We start from the raw sequence: 24240 nt of genomic DNA, 5'->3' as shown, positions 1-24240 counted from the left end.
CTACATCAAATCGATTATCTGGCCTGGAGTCAAACAGGAAGGATACTTTAGTGCTAAACTACCACCATGGGAAGAGTCAAGGATTCTAAAACTCATTTTAATTGACCATGGCAGCCAATCAACTTCAAAAAATATTCAGAAAAACAATGAACCCTCTCCAAAAGCAACAATTTATGCAGCACATGCATAAGAAAAGGATACTACAACGCAGAAGGTAGGAAATAAAACAAGCATTGACATAGCCAATAGGTCTCGCTTTTGGGACATTATAAGTATATAGTTATGCAGCACAATATCCTTGGTGCAACAACATCAACTGTTGCATGGCTAAACACTTATAAGGTCCCAAAGGCGAGACCTATTGGCTATGCCAATGCTCGTTTTAGGACTTGTGCCCTGCGACCATGGGTAAATCTGAGGCGAGGAGCTCCCAAATGAAGTTACATATTGCGCAGTACCTGTACCAGCCTCCATCATCCTCTGGCTGGGCTTCTCATGGGTTAAACACCCGTGCCTGGTCATGCAGCGTGTCGCAGTGGCAGTCTTTTCGCAGCCTGGTCACCTATCTAACACTCCACCATCACTAGTAACGCTGCCGCGGGGAGCTTCAAATTGAATGAAAAAAAATCCCATAGTTACACGCATGGGTACTGAAATGGTGGAACACCTGAGGGCTCAAAAATACATGTAACAAGTCAAAGTGCACCGCCGGCGTCCATGCGTATCACATGTGTGCGATAAGCATGCGCACATGCGAGAGGGGAGCACATACAGATAGGGAGCTGAAAACGACGGAACATCTGTTGGAATCGGGACCCCCCCTCATTTGGTTAACTGTTCTTCTGCCCAGCATAAACTGTAAATTGTCTCTCGTAGTGTCGTGATTTCGTGCTAATAAGCGGCCAAAGTTCACCTTAGTTTATGAGGTACGCAAACTGCCCGGAGAACTCTATTTCCGGGCATTACACGAGGAATTCAGTGACGACGTTGAGCGAAAGTTGTAGAGCCGGGTTTCCACTTCTGTGTGAGATCACAAAAGAGTCAGAGGAGCCGGAGATCTGTATTGAGGCAAGATGGCAGGGCTGGCCCGCAGGGTCACCAAGGTGAGGCACGGAGTTGTTGGGGTGTAGGGGATAGCTCAGTTGTAGCATTGCAAGGAAAGTTCTGGGCAGCTGCCTCGGCTTATGGGAGTCAGTAAACAGAAGGAGGAGAGGGCAGGGCTTTAAGTGGGATGAAAAAAATGAGGGGGGGGGTCTCAAAGGGGCGTGGTCAATGTAAACAAGGACGTGCCTTATAAACACAAGCTAAAAATCTGTGTTTAACACAGTGTGCCGCCCACCTTGTATCTTGCTGTTCCTGTCATTGCGTCCAGATGCATGATACAAGTCACATCACACCTACAAGTCAGGACTATTGGCTTTGTCAATGGTTGCTAGTTGCGCAAGATAAATAAGCAGAACTATGGCTTGTGCATAATATTGAAAAAACGTCCATTTAAAGCACTGGTGACACCAGGACAATGTAGTTGCTCCTGATTTTCAAAAAGAGATGGGAAATCCTGAGAGAAAATGACTCTTTAAAGGATTTCCCTTCCCCCTATAACGCACACCACATGCACATAATGTGCCTGCTGTCACTGCAGTCGGAAAAATAAAAAACAAAAAAATAAAATAAAAACAGACCGCCTGTGCCAGGGCACAAAACAGAGCCAAATGAGACCCGTTTCGAGGCCCCCTTAAACAAGATCTCTTCAAGGTGCTTTGCATTTGAAGAGCAAAAAGTTAAAAAAGGGAAAGAAAAAAAAAAAAAAGACTGCAAAAGTAAAAGCAGGCAAACACGCGAGTGGTGCGTGCGCAGCAACGCCAAAAGTGAAAGTAATCATGCTCCAGATGGTGCCTCAGGCGCTGAGAGCTGGCAGCTGTGCACGTTCACATGAACGCAAGCTTTGGGCCAGCAAAAGCAGGTGGGTAGCACTTTGAAAACCCACTTACTAAATGTCTCGCAGAGCATCGCATGCGCTGGCTCAGGAGAGACCTAAAAAGGTGTTCTTTATCGAAGGGTAGGGTTAAAACGTAAGCATGGACTTCAGGTTTAAACCCTGAAATTCATAGCCAGGCTAAAGCACACCTAACGGAAGCTTTGGAAATTTGTTTTCCTTCCTGAATTAACTTGTGTGCCTTTTGTTTAGGTTCTTCTGGCAAGATTTGAAGCAATTGTTCCAATTAGTCATAGTAAGCCCCGTCGTATCTTGCTTAAAGAACCTGGGTGTTGGCAATACACCAGTGATTGGCTGCCTGCGCTGCTACTCTTTTGCCAGATGCATCTATAAGCTTGGACTCCTTGTCAGGAGGGGCATCTCCCGTTTGAGAGTTTGCTCTTTTGCGAGCGTTGAAAACAACTGATTCTAAGGGAACTTGGCCTTTAATGTAGACGGGGTCTGTAGGTGCAGGTTTGTATTTATAGACCTGTGGCGTTAGTATACTTGCACGCACTGGGTCCTTAAAAATATCATCTGTGTGCTTAAGCATGTCCTTAAGCACGAGTAGCATATGAGTTGCTTTTGAGAAGAATTTAAGGATTTGCTGGCATGAGCCATTTCCAGTGTGTACACGACAGGACTATCAGCCAAGCACATCACTTGGGGAAACTGAGAGAATGCCCAGACGCTGAGCCCGGAGGGGAGTGATACTTCAAATATGAACATTGTGAGCGCATAGAGTAATAGGCTGATGAGAACAGCATGACTGATCAAAGAATGGGATAATGAATAATGAAACTCCCTGTGCTGCATGACTGTGATCTGGAGTCTTACGAGTAGCGGGGTGGAGGCCTCATTACGCTCTATTTTTCAACCACTTTTTAAAAGTCACTAATAAAAAAATGAGGTCTGTTTGGGGCATTTCGGATCTATTTAAGCGACGGATTGCGGGGAAAAATGGGTACGACGCATGGGTTGAAAATGTGCGGATATCCATTTTCAGGCGAACTAGATAAATCCGTCCTCCTGATTTTACATGTGGTGTGCTGGTAGGAGTCCACCTGGCAACCATCTGGTAAAATAAATCATACAAGAGATACAAACTATGGCGGCCTACCTATTCGGGCCCGAAGAATACCACAGAAAATGGATATATCCTATGTATTCTCTACGTCACTTGTTGTCTCCATTTATCTCTTTTTAAACCTACAGGTCCTGCGCATCCCAAACATGGAATTGGGCCCCCGTGCCCAGATTAAATTGCCACCAAATAAAAAGGCAATGTAACATTTCGTTCGTTCAGTTCAAAATGGTCTTAAAATGAGAATTAAAAAAAAAAATGTGTACGGGCACAACAAATTAAAGATATAGCTTTTGTGTTTTGTTCTGTACTATTTTTGGATGTGCACAAAAATGTCTTTAGTTTACACACAGCTTTCTTCTCACTTATATTTTGGGAGTTGGTTTCGTAAAGTGCTGATGATGAAACCATGAGCAAATTGGTGAGTACCTGCCAACTGCTCCCAATTTGTTGCTTACGGGAGGCACTTCCTAAAAACATCACCATTTTTTGTCTGAACACTTGTCAGCACCACTTTGGGAGGTCGGACCTCTTAACTTTTTCAAAAGATACACATGGAGGGTCTATGAATAGATATTAAACCCTGTCCCATTGTAAAGATAAAACTTGGCTCATCCCGCCAAAATGTTGATATATTTAGCTGTAATGTGCAACAAGGGATTTTTGTTGATAGTACAGAGTGGGGGGCACCCTTAGTTTGCCTGTTGTCCCTTCCAAGCTCAGCCCCTCTTTGATAAAATACACCATAGGGGTGTGTGAAACTCAGCTGGACCCTCCTTCTCTGCTTATTAAGTTTCCCGCCTGCCCATATCAGCATAATACAAGGTACCACTACATTGAAAGTAAGGTATTATCCACTTTATCCTCTGCTATACCTCTAGAGGACTTACTGGTCTCTCTGAACACTAGATCTCTTTTTGATAAAATATATATTGAGCCAGCTTCCTAGGATTGGATGTACACTTGCCTCTCTCCTGTTCTAGCACCTCCCAAAGTCTCATAATCCCCGTTTCGAGTTGTATTTTAAAGGAACTGAAAAACTCATTTTTCAAAACGAATACTGCCACTCCAGCCTTGAGGGTTTTTTTGCAGTCTACAGACTCTGGTCATACTTTTAAAGGGGGAGATGGAGCTTCTTTTCTTTATATTCCTCAGATTATACCTTCTCATAAAGGCCGACTTGGAGATAAAGGCTAGTCCACGCTGAACCTTTCTTTCAAATCAGAATGCAGATTTTTCCTTTTGCTTCTCTAGACAAGCAATTGTTTTTCTCTTGCCATCAAGTGAACTTTACGCCCCCCCCCCCCCCCGCCCCGCCCCATCTCCCCCATCAAGTCAGAGGACCCATTCGACTCAGTAAGACGCTTGGAGGTACTGTAAGTGTAGACTTTCAGTATCAAGCTCTTTTTAGGCACAGATTGAATATACTGGATATCTGTCAGTACTGAATCATTGTCGGACACATACTGCTCCCTCTGGGCCTCTTCAGTCTTTTCAACTACACCAGTCTCTCTTCTCTCCAGACAACCTCCCCAGTTTTTTTTAACAGAGTAATCATTTGCTTGTGCTGTAGTATGCCTATCTTTCACCCTCTTATATTTAGAGTCTGGGCAGGCTCAACCCCATATCTTCTGTAAATATAAATAGAACACCCAATGAGTCCTTACTAAACATCTTGTGATGGCAATTGATGAACTCATGGGTGTGTTTTCACGCCCCCCCCCCCCCCCCCCAACACCCTGGAGCATCTTTATCATCCTGTAATCTTTGTACCATGCCACTCAATAGAAACCAATGGCAAGGGACCACTAGAACTGGGATGGAGACTTTTCTGTCAAGGTAATGGTTTCTTCAGCACTTGTTGACCCCATTGACTTTGGAGTTGGTCGTCCAAAGTACTTCCAAGTAACCACATTCATTCTTTAAGCAACTTTCTTTTGCAAAAGTTTTAAAGTGTTAAATTTGCCAATGCTGGTTTGTGGTTAGGTTTAAAGTCTTTGAAAATCTATATGTCCAGAACCAGCAGGGTCGTCTTTTTCGTTCTGGTGTACATAAATTCATCAAAAGAAAAAGCAATTTTTGTAAATTGGTGTCTGGTTTCTTGAGACAAGTTTATTTCTTCAATTGTTTTAGTGCTTTTTAAATTCCTTACACTTTTGTTGAAGCCTGACTGCTCCAAGCCACAGCTACACATGGTTGAGCTAAGGTTTGACAAACAAAACCTAACTGGTCCTAATTCTGGTTGGTAGTGTATCACATGGTGAGGTCTCACAACCGCACCGTATAATACACCTCATTTCTTCAAATTCACCAACCCACAGAGCAGAAATCATCATGTGTATAACACACTGCATCAACAATCATAATAGATAGAGCGTCCAGGAATATTTTCCACTAACAGCCAATTGCCGTCTTAAAATGCTACTAATGCAGAAAACTGAAAATGTAATAACCAAGCAAAACATCAGCTTTTAGAAACAGAAGATAGTAGATTTGGGGGAATATGTTGCAAATCTTACACCACCTAAACCAAACTTGTTAGGAAATCATCTTTAAGAATTAACTATGGGATCACGGTTTACACGTTATTCCACAGACAACATCAGAGGTCAATTTAGAAAAGCAACACTCACCTTGAGATAACTGTGTTTTTAATGATCTTGCATCAGACGTGAAAGAAGAGCCAACAGCACTACTTTGGGACAGACTTGCACTGGTTGTGGTTTCAGATCCAAAGGACGTTAACGAGCTGCCTGTTTAGAAACAAAATATTAACTTTCTAGCAGAATATCAATTTAACACACAATAGTCGTTTAAGGCACTAAAGAAAAGAAAATTTGAAAATCAAAAAGTAACTCCCTGATGAGACCATGTCCAGTAATAGGTGGGCTTCATAACATCCGACTCTCGCAAAAGCTGAATTAAGCATCAATTTGAACACTTTTAGAATTGTTGTACCCAATGATTAATGCTAACTCTGTCCTACTACGCAAATGTTTCTTTGCCAGCAGGTACAATTATGTATACAATATAATGTAGCTTGGCAACCATTATGCACTTTATTAAATAGAAAAGCTGCGTTCAAGAAGGAGGTTTAAAAAAAAAAAAAAGAGGAGGCTAAACCTACCCGACCCATCCGGATTTAGAATAGTAGCTGTGTATTATTAACTTTTGACGCATTTGACAACGGTTAAAGAGGTCCAACATTATTTAATGAGAGATCTATTTCATGAAGCTACGCTCATCTGACTGCACGATTGTGAAAGATCTTCTAACCAAAAGGTTGGGACACTGGAGGCGCAGAACATGGGCACATTAATGTCCGATTGCTCAAAAGGCAGCTCAATGGCTGAAACATCCTTTTCAGTGCTGACAGCATAATACTAGGAAACAGTGTTGTGGTAATAGTTTAGGGGGCAGAACCAAGTCAAGCTCTTCAGTTGTCTTATGTAGGACTACTTTGGTTAAAAAAGTTGAATTGGATAGCTTTCAAAAGAGTGCCTTATTCCCTAGATCGTGGCCTACTTCTCAGATTGTGTACTTCAGAGTACAAACTTCATCAGACAAGCAGTTTCTAGAATAACTATATACCAAAGCATTCATAAACAATTCAGACTATATGGACTATATGAACGTATCAGTTATTTATTTTGCCATGTGAGCTTTTGAGCCAAACAATCTGTTCCTCAAAAACGTCCCTCGTCCTCACCAGCGATGCAGATGGAAAACAAAAATACAATTGGAGAGTTGTTGAAGACGCTGATCACCATATCTATAAAGACCTCTACACTAGGCAAAGATCTTGAACAATAACAAAATGTCTGAATGCGTAAGTTATGAACAAAAATGTCAATCCCTGCAAAAAACATGGGACGGCATCTCATTCTTTTAAGGAAATCTCTTTTTAGAGGACTGATATGCCTTGTGATGGTCCCCCCTACTAGCCATAACAAGCATTGGCATAGCCAATAGGTCTTGCCTTAAGGACCTTATGAGTGTTTAGCTATGCAACAGTTGATGTTGCACCAAGGATATTGTGCTGTATAATTAAATACTTATAAGGTCCCAAAGGAGAGACCTATTGGCTATGCCAATGCTCGTTTTACATATAATGTAAGCATGCATGTGTGTATGTACGAATGTATGTGCGTGTATGTATGTGTGTATGAAAGTATCTATGTATGAATGCATGTATAAATACATGTACATGATGGGATATGTGCAGCAGAAACATAACTGGCAAGACAGCGCCGAACAAGCCAGGGATATAGAAATAATCAATGGTTAGATATTTAAAAGACTTGGTTGATGTTTTGCATTATTTTCTGTCATTTCAGTCCGATGGAAAGGGAGTACCCGCCCGTCGCCCCCCCTTCCCGCCCCCACTTGCCCGTTACTGCCCCACAGTGATAGTGTTTTGGTCATACAGATCGGAACAGCTGTTTTGTTAAAGTTAAAAAATGGAAACAACGATTTAAAATCCGAAAATAAAAGGGGTTAGATAGTTGTGCGAGTCGGGTTAAGCCTGGTTAGATGCGGATGATCGTCAAGTACAGGAACAAAAAAAGATCAAATAGTTAAACAAGCATTGAAAATGCAATAGGTCTCGCCTTTGATTAAGTTAAAGCCATTTGGTTTGCTAATGGTATTGAATAGCAAAGCAAATGGCTTTAACTTAATAAAAGGCAAGACCTTTCCTATATGCTTCTCCTGCCCTACATATTGTTCTCTCCCTCGTGCCTGCTCTGCTATTATTTTTTTTTTTAACATACATATTTTTGGAAGGACCAGGCAGCAAGTTGCTGCTTGCCCTATACAAACGTGTCATCCACCATCTTAGATCAGTCATTAAAAGATACAAGAAAATGAGGTCACCTCCAACAGCGAGCGCTTCAATGAGCCTTTTTGTTTTGCAAATACTTAACAGGGTTAGCAAAAGGCATTGTTTTTTTTACCAATGTTGTTAAAAATCGCAATAAGCATTAGAAAAGCAATTAGGTCTCAAAGGTGAAAGCTACTGACGCTGTCAATGCTTGTTGCTATAGCACTGCTTTATCAATCTTCAAAAATGGGTGGAGTGTAATTGTGCATTGCTCCTTACAGACATGCCCATGTGGTAATGATGAGTGTCTGATAAAAAGCATTTGGACATATAAGGTGCCAAAAAATAAAGCCTTTTGGGACCTCCTCTTTAAAATGAATTAATTTCTAACCTTCATAATGCTTTTAGAAGTGAATGGAGTACACTGCTCAAACTGAAGCAATTTACATCCACTGCCTCTTCATAGAAGGCAAAATATTTTTGCCCAGACTCGCCCCATGGGACTACGATGACTACTGAACCACCTACAATGGTAATGTAGCAGGAATAATCTTACAGTGCACACCATAAAAGTAAAATCATGTGTTTTTGCGGATGCAACAAAAAATGTAATTAGATGTTTAAGGGCAAAAGTATTATAATAGTAAGTAAGTACAATTAATTGTGTTTTACAATCAAAAAGACAGATTGACCCGAGAACATTGCCAACAGCTAAAATGATCATGAGAAACCAAAATCTGGGTTTCTCATGATCTCAATGCCCCCCTTCTTCCCCTCCCCCCCCCCCCCCAGAAGATGTATTCTGTGGTAAATAGTTGGGTACAGGTGTTTTCAGTCGGGTCCGTTGCGATGTCTGTCGGATTTCACCCTTGATTTGTACATGCACACAGACAACATACACACACTCTCTCACTCTTGCCTCTGCCCTAAAACTTGGTACTTTTGAAAACTATTGTGTCTTAAGTACCCCTAACAATCCGCACTCCTCTTTCTTTCCACTGCCTCTTGAGACCCCCTCGAGTCCTGCTTCCCATAATGGATTTTGACAAGATATGCCAGCATGATTGATGGGGAAATCTGAAGCTTACCACCCCCCCCCCCCCCCCCCCCCCTTTTACTGGCCGAGCTAAGGCCCTGGCTATTATGCAAGGCAATGACTTACGTATATCCACTTTCTGGATAGTATATAAACGGCCAAATGAATCAGGCTGTTCTCACTTCACACAAAATAACTGGAAAACATTCCTGGAGGTACTACAGGACTGGGCAAGGTCACTCCTACAGTGGCATTTATTGTCTACTTTCCATTTTCAAAGCTGGCTTCAAACGAATTTCAAAAGTTGTACTTAACAAATCATGAAAATTTGGCCCATTTGCACGATGCAACTCTTACTCTAAAACAAACAACTTATCTTTCTTAAAAGAGGTGTGATGCAGCAGTCAGGGTGGCTGACTCTGGAACACTGGGGCTGCTCACGGTTCCATCCCCCGCGCCGGCGGTAGTTTAGTCCAGTACCTTGTGACTCTGGGCAATAGCTCGTTTAATCTTACCGATTGCCCCCAGCGCCGGGACACCTCTCCGGAGGTAGCTGTGCGCTTTACAAATGCTGGTATATTTCATTACTTTCACGTGAAATATTAAATGTTAAAAGGAAAGCAGTTTGCAATTACTATACTAGTTACTTTACAGGATTATAAGCACCAGAGCACCTTGAAGTCTATGCAGTCATGAGAGCGAAGGCAAGATGTTTGCAATCTTGTCAAATTTTTACTTTCTTGCAGTTACTAAAATGTGGCTCACTTTTGTCTACAACAAACAAATGATGGACGGAATGCTGACAATGCAGACATTCTCCCCCAGTCAAGAGATCTGGGTTAAATCCATCGTTCTTTTGCCCACTACGCCACCCCAGTTCAGACATGGCCATATGCAAATCAGTCACGACCCTGTGCCTCATGGGAACAGTCCAGCCCGAACTGCCAAGCCATATCTTCCCTGGACCGGAATCAAGCATCCTAGGACCGGTTTCTGGCTATCAGCCGTCATCAGCCAGGATAGCTTGACTCCAGTGGCGTAGTGAGCACGGGACCCACGTCTGGGCATACCCATCCCACTTAGGGCGAAAAGCGTTACAACAAACAAATGATGGACGGAATGCTGACAATGCAGACATTCTCCCCCAGTCAAGAGATCTGGGTTAAATCCATCGTTCTTTTGCCCACTACGCCACCCCAGTTCAGACATGGCCATATGCAAATCAGTCACGACCCTGTGCCTCATGGGGCACAGGGTCAAGACTGATTTGCATATGGCCATGTCTGAACTGGGGTGGTGTAGTGGGCAAAAGAACGATGGATTTAACCCAGATCTCTTGACTGGGGGAGAATGTATGCATTGTCAGCATTCCGTCCATCATTTGTTTGTTGTATCACTTTTGTCTACATCACACTTATTAACTATCTGTTTAAAGTTATTGTTTTGGTGTCTATATATTATTGCGTTTAATGACTTACACAAAAACAAAGGAGCGATTAATTAAATCATTTTCAGTGCCATGATAAATTAATAAAAATAAGTCGAAACCAAGCACTGTAAATTGTTACAAAATTGAGTACTGCCTCCTTCTCTGCAAGTTCCCACTGCCTACAGGTGAGTGGTGCCATCCGACTCAGAACTACATCAGGCAAATTTGCCAAAATCACTAGCATGGCAAATGTTATACCCGCCAACACAACTTTGATCTTAAAAAACAAATTCTATTCATGTTGCGTCTGATCTTTAATGCAACTCAACAAAAAAGGTGACACTACTGCTAGACCTGAAAATCATACAGCCCCCGTAAGGGTCTTACAGCCTATCAAGCTGGAGTATGATTTTTTGGACAGACTATGGCAGACTAGGATTAGTCAACCCCTAAAATCAACATAACATTGATCACTTACAGTCAGTTGTCCCAATACCCAAAGATTTGGAGGCTGACCTTGAAGCTGGGGGAACGGGGTTTGAGTCTCTTCAGGGGCTCTCAACATCCTGTGATTCTGGGCAAATCACTTAATCTCCCGTGCCTAACAAAATGAATGTGTGTCTGTAACACAACTGGTGCTCATATAAAGCGCTCTGATACCTTTGGGTCGAGTTTGTGCAATATAAAACTCCCCCAAAAATTGATAATTGATCGCAATAATTCCAGACCAGTTACAACTTGGGCAACAGTTTCATATTCAGCCATGCGTGTTTACAACCAACAGTTCCTCTAGCTCGAGGTTGAATGAGCACTGAGTGGCACACTATCGAATCCAATGGGCTTCTTCTGGTAGGCTCAAACCATGTGATGAAAACTCGCCAGCTCCACTAACGTGACAACACAGCCGCCCTTCTTCAAAGCAAAGTGTCTTTCCGAGAGTCAACGAGATATTACGGTGCATGGAATTACACATAGATCCAACCTGCCGCTGACAGTTGCTCCCACTACTCAACAGATATAAAAATCTCAGTCCTACATAAAAGACAGTGAAAGAGCAAAAATAACCCAACCTATATCAGGAACAGGCGACGCTAATACTTTATATTTGGAGCTACTACAATCATGTATTTAAAGTCTTTGATTCAAAGACCACAGCTAAAGCTCTCGATCAAATGCACAAGAATGTTCATGATACAGCCTCTCCTGGCATGAACAGTAACACCAAATACACATCTGAACAAAAATATGCCCCTGTACTCAGCTGCTACAAAGCATACTGGTCTGCTACAAAAAAGCTTCCGATCACACCGTGAATTAGGTACCTGCCCTCCTACGAACCTAAACAACCTGCAGGCGCATTCCTGACCTGGCAGTGGAGAAGGTGCTGCGGGCAGGGAGGAGGAGGGATACGGGCGCCGACGCCAGCGAGACCTAAAAATGACACCAAATTACAGAATATAACCTGATTAGGGTTGCGGTAGGTTATACATCGAGCATTACACAGTGCATCAAAGCAGAGCTGGGACGTGCGCCCCAATTGTCCAGATACAAAAAAGTTTTTGAATCTCGGATACACAGTGGGACAGACTTGGGGGGACAGCCTCTTGATTCCGGGGCCTTTATATGTCAAGGCTCAATTCTTCCATGCTGCCAAACCTAGCCTTTAGGTCCCCAGATCCCGACACTATCCCGCCTAGACCTGTGTACCCCCATGGCCTCCAACGCTGGTGGTCTAACAAGGCTCGTTAATCCGACACGCCTTGCCGGGGCTTAGTGTGGCAGGCATCAGGCAGCGCTGCGGGCGAGGTGCCAGCTCGGTCTCGAGACTGATACAGGGAAAAGAGAGAGAAGGAGGAGAAGAGCGAAGGAAGGGAGAGAAGAGAAAAGGAGAGAAGAGAAGAGAAGAGAAAAGGAAGAGAAGTGAAGAAGGAAGAGACAAGGAAGAGAAGAGGGAAGAGAAGAGGGAAGAGAAGAGGGAAGAGAAGAGGAGAGATGGAAGAGGAAAGAATGAAGGGAAGAGAAGAAAGGGAAGAGAAGAGAAGACAGAAGGAAGAGACAAGGAAGGGAAGAGAAGAGACAAGGCAGAGAGAACCCGGAGAACTAAAGATCTATGTACGGCAAAGTGCCTTCTAGAATTTGTAGTCTCGCTTTTCTCCTTTGAGTCCTGGGCTACAAGTCCCAGCGTGCAGTGACGGTAGTTATAAGCCCCAGCATGCACTGTGCTGGTAGCTAAAGGTGCGACATATAGCATGTGGTCGCATAGCACCCCCGACGCCTGCGGCCTCTGTACCAGCCAATGGGAGGAGTCCGGTCTGCGGCAAATTTGCCCTACGCTGCGCAGTGCATTACTTATCGATAAGGGGCGCAACAGTGACGTGTTTTATATAGTGTCCGTTATGTAAGCCATTGTCTTTGCAGCGCTGCAAAGAAAGGATGTGACAAGCTCTAAACCAGAGGATGCTTAACCGACTCAACAGGCATTTGAAAGTCGCAACAAAGCCGGTGAGGAGCGGGGCACAGTACTGCAAGGTCTGCTCTAGCGCCTAGACACGAGTTAGCCCTCAAGACCTAGCGCGCCCAGGTACAGCTTTACGTTAGACATGGCATCCGCTGCCAGGTTACCCCCTCCCCACCCCACTAGTCTCGCAGGACTCCGTGGTCACTCGAAACTGAAATAAAAGTGACATCGACCAATATACAGCTAAACGGTTGCCCCAAAGCCTTACTGCTTTTTAAACAAGATAACCAGCGCTGACCGCCATCTGTCTCCAATTAGATAACTGGAAACAGATAGCGCTGCTGCTCGCTCCCGTGCACCCTAGGCCAGGGCACAGAGAAGGCGGGACATGCACCCGCCTTGGACCAATTGCGTGCTGTCTCTCTTAGAAAGACGCACGCAAAAGCCAATTGCTGGTGATAAAAAAATAAGCACACGCACAATCGTGTGTTCAGGGTTTAAAAGCCCTTCGTAAATGCCTCGAAGAGCAGCGCATGCGCGCTGGCTCAGGCGAGACCTAAAAAGGGCTCTGAAATGTTCATGCTGGGGAGATGAGGCAATAGCAGTACAGAACTGCAAACACTAGTCTTTTGCAATGCACAGAATAAGCAACAAAGGGCCCAGTAGCGAGTCCTGCATTCTTGCTCTCTAAATAGTTAAACATACACATACTCATTCGAGACCGTAATATTTTCATGGTATACAATGTATCCACATCAAGCACAGTTAACACTGGTAGCAGGGCCTTAATGAAGTTAGGATTCGACTCAGGATTTGGCACAGTACTTTTGGCTTTGGCAATTGATCAGATTACTTAATCAATAGTGAACGAAGGCATAAGCCCACCCGGCCATACTTGGAAAAACTAATTTTAACAGATTACCAAAGGGCCACCCCCAAATCTAGTGAGTGGACACTTTCCAACCAAGAACTTTGCAACCGATTGCATCAGGAGAACATACCTTATAACATTGGGGTTGGGGTAGAAGACTATTATATTGTACCATTGCTATCAAGATTCTGAATTCATAGTGTGTAGAAGGGTTTATTTTGTCATACCAATTGCTAACTGGATTGCTGTGCAAAAAGGACAGGATCCGACAGACTAGCATGAAGGCCTTCCAAGCAGAAGGAATAGATCCAAAAAGCTACTGCACGACAAGCTCCTAAAAGTTGCTTTTCCTACAAGATAGTGAACATTGAAAAACTGAAAAGAAAAATTTTGCGTAAAGGATAGCCAGAGGCAAAAGAGACTGAAAGCCCAAAAATAAATTTAGTGGGGGGGGGAGATTGCTGCGTCCTGCGGCGAGGCAAAATAAATAAATAAAACTCAGGAACCTAGGCGGGAAGCTTGGTGTCACAAAAGCTGGGGGGTATGGGTCTGCTTTCATGCACACTAGGATAAAAATCTATAAGAGATGGGTGCAAAATGAGAGAATGTAGAAATGTGATGGTGATGACCAACTGTGTGTTAAAGTGGCACCAGACTATTGTGGGTTATTAAGAACAAATGCACTGATATCGGGGATATAAATGGGGTATATCCACTAGACAAGAATTACCCTCTTGCCTCTGCTTGAATATTAGCTCAGAATTTCTGGTCGCAGGACCAATGGCCATCAGATGTACCACGAGTGGAACTCAAATAAAATAATGAAAAGTAGTGTGCGGGGGATCTGCAATCATAGGGTACCTGTGGAGGCGCACTCGGAAATGGCATTCAAAATGAACGGGTTAGACTGAAGTGTGATCCAAAATTCTATAAACACAAATATAAGCAAAAGTGTGGCTCCTAAATTTAAACAATGGGAAGAAAACTAAAAAAAAAAAGTGTACTGAATAACTGGAACTCCTCTGGTGGCACTGTTAAGTGACAATTTCACCATATCTAGAAAGTGCATGTATGAGCAAACTATCCCCGATTCACAAGGATTCTCCTTTTCCTCTCCAAGGTTTAACTGTTCGCAAACTTACAAATCCACCTGCATCATTCTGCCTGAACACACATGTGATATTGCCGAAAATTAAGATTTATACTTACAATAAGTTTGGTGGAGCTAACAGCAAAGTAGGTATCAGGTTTCCTTGAAACACTGACTTGGCTCATTTACATAACACTTTAACATTCAAAAAATGTTTACTATTTCACTGCATCAGACATTTAGAATAGAATGGTAAAGCAAGCACATACATACCTACTCCAACGGCTCCAAACTGCTGACCCACTAAAGGACTTTGATTGAACTGGCTATATGCTGGCATCCTGCTAAAAGGACCGTAGGAATTCACAGATTGGAATGAGGTAGAAGAGGATCCTAAGGAAGACTGAATTAACAACCAGGAATTAGTTAGCAAGCCAATCAATTAGAATTAACAAAAATGATTCAAATGAAAAAAAATCTCTACACTAAAATATTACACTAGGAAAGAAATACTGACATTTAAATAATGCCAAAGAGAAGCACGGTACAAAACAAAAGAACATGAAACTCAGGACTATGGACTTGGCTCGAAGACTAGGACATGATCAGTTGATGAAGATCCAATAGAAGTTCAAACTTGTTCAACAAAGTAAAAAAAGAAACAGTTTTACATTCCTACCAAAGTAACCTTTGCTACTAGAAATTCTATACTATTTAAAGGGGTAAAGACTAATTAAAAGGGGAAAATAGGTCTGCTTGTAGGGAAAATATGTGATGTATTCACCTCAGACACACAAAAAGGTCTTTGCTGATCCATATTGAGATTAGACTGTTACTTGTCATATTGCTCCTTTTGCAGCTTCGTGGTAGAATGCTTTCCTGAATTATAAATTTGATCAGGTTAAGGATTGCAATTGTTTGTCACTGTAAAGATTAATAACCTAACATTCTGCTTTTCCAGTTCTATACTTGTAAATGAGCCACTACATGAGAAACACAGCAATCAAGATCAATGTCCCACAATAGAAAGTGTGAAATGTTTAATTTAGTTAAAGATGGTCTTAATGGTCAAAGCTCTTGACAGAACAGGCTGTGAACAGCAGCAGAATATTTCTCGGGGTGCAGCGAAACATTAAACCCCTGTAAAGTGCCCTGTGCAGTTCAGGCAGAAGATGTCTCGTCAGAGTGAGAACAAAATACCGGTGGCCTTCTCAATTCAAATATTGTATCGGAGGTGGGAGGAGATGGGTGGGGTGTTCATTTAAAAAAAAAAAAAAAAAAAAAAAAGTTCTTAAACGTCAAAAGATTTCACGCAAAAACGTATTTCCAAAAAGTAAAGCCAACATAATAAGCAGAAAAATCTAAATCCATACAGTATATTGAGGAAGGATGAAATGAAATAATTTCCATGTCAAACCTCTATGCCTGTGGAAGCAATAAACTGAACGGAGAAGCAAAGCAGCTGAAATCGGCCTTTGTTTAAAGGCAGAGAGAAATTAGGCATTAACAGACAAAATTAGCTCCACATCCAAATATGAGGAAGAGGCGCATTTCTTGACCTTACACGGGAAACTGTTTGGACTGCTTGCACCACAATTTATCCGATTGGCTGCTGGTAACCAACCAGGGTGGGCATAAGACAGGACATTTTCGGACTGGTTGAAATGGTAACCAATCAATGTTTCAAAGATTGGCCGCCCTTTCAGAGTAGGGCCGTGTATTAAGGCAAAATATGGTTGGCTATTATCATCATGTTAAAACAGCCATTGCACAAATTTCGTTATCTGCCACTTGCTGCAAAATTACCATCCACGGATCAACTTTTAATTCAGTTGTAACAGGTTCATGCTGGGTTCGGTTTCTGCATCCTTAGAAAAAACTGAATAAAATATTTACGCAAAACAGCCTTACATTATTAGCACTCCTCTAAAGCAGTAAAGATATGAAGGTTGCATCAATGCACTCATCCTGGACAGAACTGCTAGTGCAGTCACTAAGGGCCATATGTATCAACACATTTCCCCATAGACACAGAATGAGCAAAACCCTTTGATACATCTGGCCCTAAAGGTCTCTGTCTCGCATTGCTCACTTCCACCCTAACCAGCAGCAGATGTATAGCAGGGCCTTGCAGCAAACAACTGGCCAATAACTGCGGTGGAACTACTATGCAGCCTGTCTTCCATGCCCACAAGTGCAACTTTTTAAGCCTCAGTAAGTGCTCATGTGCACTCCGGCCCAGATAGGCTTTTGCTCTGCACCACATCTGCACAAACTTTTGAGCAATAGTATTCAGCTTCTAATGGCCCACAAAAAACAATTTACGTCAATAGGTCTGGAATGATTGTCGTCATTTTCTTCTTTGCAAAGCATTTTTGGGGAGCTACTGGACCCGCGCCAATATATATTTAATAAAAAAATACAACTGGCTAAAAGAAAGAACATATTTTATCTCCGAAAACACCGGAGCGTGCTACTCGCTGAAAAAGGGCTTAGACGCCTCGTTAAGCTTTGTAAGCACTATATAAATGCAATTACAATACAATACTTCGTAACAGTAGTCACTCGAACTGATAAATAGTACTTTGTGCACAGATGTGTTCCATGTGAAAGTACAGAATGCCACCACACACAGAGAAGTTAGCGAATGGTTGAAGTGGGCTGACCCAATGCTCCATGCTGTAGAGGGCAGAATGTGAATGACAACAACAGACTGTTGTAAAGTGGAGTTACTGAAAGCCCCTATAAGTAATGGATCTTCACAAATAACAGCACAAAAAAATAATCAAGTATTTCCGCGATGAAAGGCTCTGCCAAACCTACGTAAACGACACACAAGAACAGCGCCAATAGTTCAAATTTGTAGGATGTTTTACATCTGGTCCTAACTTACATTTAAAATTTACAATGTAAACAAAGTACTGCTATAAACTATTACATAATATAACAACCACTGAATCAACTATGCACAAAACAAAAGATACATGGGATTCGTGGTCATTCACATCTTTCATAAGGAAAAGCAAACTGAATTCTCAACAGCAGAATATGACCTACTCCCATTGTACGAGAGTTTCTCAACAGAAAGGCCAGGGTAACTATTGCCATTCTCATTTTACCTGAACAATAGCTGGATCTTGAGGGAGGGAGCACTGTGGCTTGGGAGGCTCACAAACAGTCAGGTCTTTTATATCACTGCCTCGGAATATGATATACTCGAACACTTCATCTCTGGGGGGGATGGGCCTGTCTGTTGGACGATCCTCTGTCCCAAAAGAGCGAACTGTAGAGAGAAAAAAGACAAGTTATTATTTAATGTATAGAGCGGCAGAGGAGTAGAATACTAGACAACGAGCAACATTCCTAACTTACATACACAGTTCCTTGCCATAGAGAAATAGCAAATTCCAAGCAGGGAACCTTAATTTAAAAATGTATTGCATTCAGTAAAGTTTCATTTTGAAGTCTGTCAGATCCCTTAACTATCAAATTAAAATGATTTTTTTTTTTTTTAAAGCCAAGACCTAGATAACAATGTTCCCAGAGACCCTGATCACATGGACACAGATCTTTTCTCAACTGGTAACTCCCAATACAGGATTCAGAATACATTAGAATAGAGCATGCCAATGCAGCCAAGCTCAGATGTTTGGGGCATGACCCACAGCTAGGTTAATAGCACAGGAAACCTGTTACTTGCCTTGCCCGTGATCCGGCAAAATCCTACATACTAACTGACAATCAGAATGTACCAAAAAAAAAGTTGCTAACCCCTACACCTAAAAAAATGTCAAATTACAAGTACCGATTGTAAGAAAGTGCTCTCTTTTTGCATGGTTGCCCCCACTGTATGCCAAACTGTTGGATGTACTTGGAGTGTGCCCTGTGTTCCTGTCAACTAGGTACCCAGGGCCTATGTTCTTTCCCTAAACTGCATTGAGACAAACCCTATTTGGCACTCTTTGGCCACATGTCAGTCCCTTGTAAATGGTACTATAGGTTGCCAGGTAAGGCTTCTATGGGCTGCAGCACTTATTGGGCCACCCTTAGAGGCCCTGTACGTACGTTCTCTCCCTCTCGTTCTCTCCCTCTCTCGCTTTGGTGCATAACAAAGTGATGAGTCAACATGGCATACATCCCTGTCTGCCATACCTACAACTCACTGCCCTGGCATAGGTCAGCCACCCCTCTAGCTGGGTGCACTATACCACAGGTGAATGAGCCCTGTACCCCTACAGTGGCCATGCCAATTCTTAAACATTATAAGTGCTGTAATGTCATAAGAGTATATGATGCTGGGTGTATGTCATTACAAACCCCACAGCACCATAATGACTTTACTGAAAACTGTCAAGTTTGGTATCAAACTTCTCAGCACATTAAACGCACACGGATGCAAATGTGGGATTTAACGAAAAATGCACTTGAAAAACGACCTAACTAGTGTCCTGGCTGAGTGGTTGCTCACCAGCAGATATGTTTCTGGACCCAGAGTCGACTGGCCCCCAGCAGTTCTGACCAACACTCTGGGTGGAAGAATCAACAGGAAAACTAAAAGGAGGAAGGGAGGTGTGCCCTCCTTTGCCAACCCCACCCCTCAGGTGGAGGAGGCGAGGTGAGGGGGGGGGGGGGGGGGGGGGGAGACGCAGCCAACCAGAGAGTCATGTGCCCCCTCCCACTGGAGAATGGCATAATAGGGGGTGAACCCACCACAAGGAAGGGTCTGGTCTCAACCTTTACTTACCTGGAACGCCCCCAAATCTAGTATTTAGGGGCAACCCTTAACCTTGCCGCCTCAGACAAGAGCCAACCAGAAGAGAAGGACCGCCAAAGAAGCTGTGCTGAACTAAGAGGGTGGACACCCACTGACTTGCACCAGCCCTACCGGCCTCTGCCCACCTCGAACCTGCTCCAGCGAAATCCTGGTGTCTCCTGCTGCCAGCAGCTCTCAAGAACCCGAATAACCTGCCTTGCCTTCCCAAACCAAGACTTTGTCTCCCGTGAGCACCGGATTTGCTCATCCACATGCACCCGATGCCCACGCCAGAGTTCTAATGGCCCAACACCACGAGAACGTCTCCCCGGCGATCCAGACCGGAGATCTGGTGATTTCTGACCTGCCTCGTATCTCCAATAGACGCCTCCAGCCCCTTCCTGGAGGGTCACCCGACCGGGACCGGAGCTGGTAAGAAAACCCAATGCCTAAAGACACACCTGCACCTAATGTCCCACGGCTTTGGGTGGCCCAAACGACTGTGTCCCAGCATCCCCAGGCATCCCAAATAAACTCTCCAACCAGTGGTCACCTCCATAAAATCTTCGCCCCCGATCCTGCAGTCCTTGTTGCAACCAGAGAATCCCCATTGAAAATAGGGCACCAGACGGAAAAACAGCACCCTGCACCCAGCTGCCCCTGCGGGTGTACTTTGGGTGCCAACTCTGATTCCCCTGAGCCTAATACCAGGAGCTTTGCTCCCCACAACCTTGTGGCCTGCTCGTGAGCTACCAACCAGAGACCGCCTATCCCTCATTGGATAACATAGGGCCTCAGCAATATGCACCCAGCCACCCCAGTGCAGCTGAGGGAGTTCCGAGAGCACATTCTTGAAACTGGGGGAACCCTGCATCTAACCCCAGAATACCAACTCCCACAAATAAGTACGTACCTGCAAATCGTTACCTTCTTTTCTTTCCATAGGATTGCATTGACTGTTTTTCCTTGAAAATTCTTTTAAGTGTGGAGTTGGTTTGTATGAAACATTGAAAACTGCAAATGTACTACAAGGGAATTACTTCACTTTTGTTTAAGAAATGTCTGTGTGATATCTAGGCACATCACACTGATTAGCAAAAGTAACTTAAAAAGTGATTTAAAAAAAGATATTGCGCTGTAATCTGTAAAGTAACTAAAAAGTAATTTCAAACTCTTGACTTGCCTGTAATTCAACCAACTGCATTTGAACCTGCATGCAACTGTAAATCACTGCAGAAGATTTTGCAAGTTATTTCTCTTACCTGCACCAGGCTTGGTTCTAGAAATAAAAGAACTAAAAACATTTTTTTATACAAATTGGACTGAGTTTAGTCTTTAAGTGTGTGATATCATTTCTTCCCCGAGTGTGTACAGCAAATGCTTAACACTACCCTCTGATAAAGCCTCACTGATTGCTCACACTACCACAAATAGAGAGTAGGGCGATATCTACTTTTACCTCTGCCTACCTTTGGTGTTCCACTGGACTGTGCACACTATAACTCATTTTGGTATAGTATATACCGAGCCAGCTTCTGAAACTGAATATCTGAGAACTAACAATGAGAGGTAAAGGATAGGTGGTGTACACCAGGAACATACATAGTTAGGGACGCAATCTGGGCTGGAGGGGGGGAGCTGGCCAAGCCTCCTCTGCCACCTACACCTGCTCTGGTGGAACCCTACCACCATGGACACTTCTCCTGCCCCACTGGATGGCTAATTCCATTAACAGGCGTCACACAAAAAGGTACCAGATATAGACGGACTGAAACCGACTTAACAAGACTTTTCGCCTATAGGCTTATGTTGAGCCCAATTTGTGTTTCCTGTTTGCTTGGCACGGATGTCAAGGGCAGGATTGCGCTGGCCAGAGTTCAATTCCACCATAAGCTTCCTGGTGGCTTAGCACTTCTGCCAGCAAAGGAGCATTTTTGGGATGACCATATACAGTATTTCTCTACTACCGCAATCGCCAGACGATCGGTGTATACCTGTATGCTCACTGCATGCACAATCAACTGAATGACAACCTACAGGCATGGCAAACTACTCATCAGGTGTAAAAGTGCTAGATAAACGCCAAAACAATTACACTTCAAAAAGGTAGAAGTGACTTAACAGGGTCTTCATGGCTTTCAGTTTCTGTTGCTCATGGGTGGACGCTAAATAGCTTTTAACAGGTGATGTAACTGTGCCTCTGGTGGTAATGCCCTATCGTGCCTGGGAAGTCTACCCCAACCCTCAGGGATCAGTTTCCTTGAATAGCGAAGTCTGGACACATTCTTCCACAGAGGATCTTCAAAAGCACCTTGAATTCAGAACAGCAAAACAAACTTGGATGCGCCGAAATCTAAAAACAGCTGTTTACAAGCCATATTGTTTTGTATATGTTGCCTGTGAAACTATCCCTCACACGCTCTTGGCGAAGATTCATATGCAAGATAGTAATATATGCTGCTGCACCAAGTCTGGAACACAATCTTTCGACTTCATGCACAACCCCAACATTAAGCAGTAATAGACGAGACTGAAACCATCATATTTCCTCATCCATTCAATGCGAAAAAAAGTAACTACGTACTCCAGCATTAGGAGAGAAATTTGGACCATCAGAAGATGTTGCAAAAATGCTATAGAATTTTCTCCTAATTGGACTCCATAAAGTGATCTCCTAATGATTTAACTATCTCCATGGTAGGGACAGTCTATTGCTCCTAAGCGGACTCCATAAAGTAGTTTAAAAGTGGTATAACAGTGCCTCCAGAGACTAAGCTCCTAACGCTCCAATGAGGGTGCCATTAAGTGATTTACTGGTAGTTTAACAGTGCTTCAAGAAGTTGAAATTCCACCAAACACCGTTGGCGTAGAACCTCACCTTGGTCTGACACGCAACCTTGCAAATGGCCCCCTTAATAGAAAATGATAATCAAAGCTAACAGTATTCAGATAAAAAAAAGAATTGGGCTAACTTAAAACGTGACAAATGTTTCAACTAACAGTGGTTTGTATGCGCAGCCTGCAAATCGTTCCCTTCCAAATTCTCTTGTATACTGCTACATAGCATAGAAAGCTTCAGTGATAAGTTTGTAGCAGACTCCTTGAGAATCCACATACAACATGGAAACTCAACAGTTTAGCGACAATGCAACCAACACCCTTCAACCCTGCACTAATAAAATGGGGGTCTTACCTGGTTGCCTACTTGGTGAGCACTTGGAGGACCAAATAGGAGGGACAGAAAGAGCAATAGAAATGCTCCAATTCAATGAATGTTTCATAATGATCCAGATACTGGCTTTAAATGCAAAAAGGAAGTGTGTATCATCTTTGTGCACATATAGTGTCCCTGTTGGGCCTGAGTGACGGTATTTCTGGTGTTGGTTGGGATCCATCTGAAGATTCGGCAGAGCATGCGAAGTGTGTGGAAGCAGGAGGAGGTGACTGCAAAAACTTGTCGTTTCATGGTCAGGTAGCTGCAGAGGATATTGCAGAGGATGAGTGCATGGTCGGTTAATGTAGGTCAGAGTTCTGCAGGCCACCAGCTGTGGTCCCATATGGAGTTGTTCTTCTCAAAGATCAGTACTTCAGTTTTGTCGGAGGGCAGCAGGCAACACCGGAGAGTCCTGGAGGGGTCAACCCACGGTGAACTTGGACTCTGGAGCGCGTGGCTACAGCCCTTCCCTGGTCACAGTACCCTTGGTACCCATGGTATCTTTTACAGGAGCTTACTGTGGCCAGAGATGTGCCAATTGCTACTACAAAAGGTACAAGTTTGGGAAACACAGGCCCTGAGAACCGGATTGGCAGGGGCCCAGGGGACAAAGTCAAAGTGCATCAAGTGTCAGGCAAAAAGTAGGTGAGTTACTGCAACTGAACCAGACTTTCCTACAGTAAGCCAAGTAGTACGATTTGTTTTATTTCAATAAAATCGTTACAAAAAACATTTGCATAGTAGCATATCAGATAATAAAAGCACCTTTCAATCGTTAAAATAGGTTATTTCAACATTATCAATATTCCATTAAAACCCATTAACTTTATTTTCACTTAAAAGCCGAAGGTGTCCAGCAAATTTGGCAAACCTTGCCAGTTCCATTGGAGTTTCCAGGTTAAAAATAAGTTTCACCGCCTCAGTGCAAATATATGTGTGCCGTATTTTAGAAATAGAGGTTTTAGTAAAGAGTGCCATGCATTCAACAGATTCGGGCAGATACAGATAAAATGGACCAGGGAATCCTTGTATGGATGACAGTCTGCAGGCGCCATATTTACCAGGGATTGCCAGTGTACGTTTATATCCTTTATTGGTACAATCATTAGTCTGGCGAGCAGGATCAGCTTTAAAATTGGTTTATTCAGTGCACAGTTTAAGTAAGGCTGGCACAGTTTAAGTAAGGCTGGCATAATTTGTCCCTGTAAGAGCTTACAATGACCTGGATATTAGTGGCAGAGGTTTTGATACAGCAAGATCTTCCTGCCTGGATAAGAGCCTCACTTGTCTTTTCAGTATAGCTTTTAGTCACAGTCAATTTATAAAAGTTTGCCAACTTGCCATGTCCAGGTTGAGTTCAGAGCAGGCCACACACAGCCAAGTAGCCTGACCAAGAATTTTTGACATTTAAAAAAAAAAAAAAATGTTTTTCAAAATTTCTTTTATTGTGTTGGAAGGTGAATTATAAATGTCCATTTTTCGAAGTTTTTTTTATTAAGGCCAAACTC

At 43.1% G+C, this 24240-nt stretch overlaps 1 protein-coding gene across 3 annotated transcripts in view; it reads right to left on the bottom strand.

The window, feature by feature from the left end:
* The window catches only part of LSM14A (LSM14A mRNA processing body assembly factor), a 258431-nt gene that overhangs the window by 167905 nt on the left and 66286 nt on the right, over positions 1–24240 (bottom strand). For all 3 annotated transcript variants that reach the window (XR_014972249.1, XM_085638768.1, XM_085638769.1), the window contains exons 2-4: positions 17885–18048; positions 15039–15168; positions 5693–5812 (exon numbers count right to left, since the gene is read on the bottom strand). Coding sequence is in view for 2 of the 3 variants with exons in the window: in XM_085638768.1 (XP_085494894.1) it covers positions 5693–5812; positions 15039–15168; positions 17885–18048 (414 nt within the window). In the remaining variant the exon portion in view is untranslated. The remainder of the gene's footprint in view (positions 1–5692; positions 5813–15038; positions 15169–17884; positions 18049–24240) is intronic.

This window comes from Triturus cristatus, chromosome 12 (assembly GCF_964204655.1).
Source record: "Triturus cristatus chromosome 12, aTriCri1.1, whole genome shotgun sequence".
Lineage (NCBI taxonomy): Eukaryota > Metazoa > Chordata > Amphibia > Caudata > Salamandridae > Triturus > Triturus cristatus.
The sequence above is the reverse complement of the archived record's forward strand: the minus strand, read 5'-3'. Positions and strand labels throughout refer to the sequence as shown.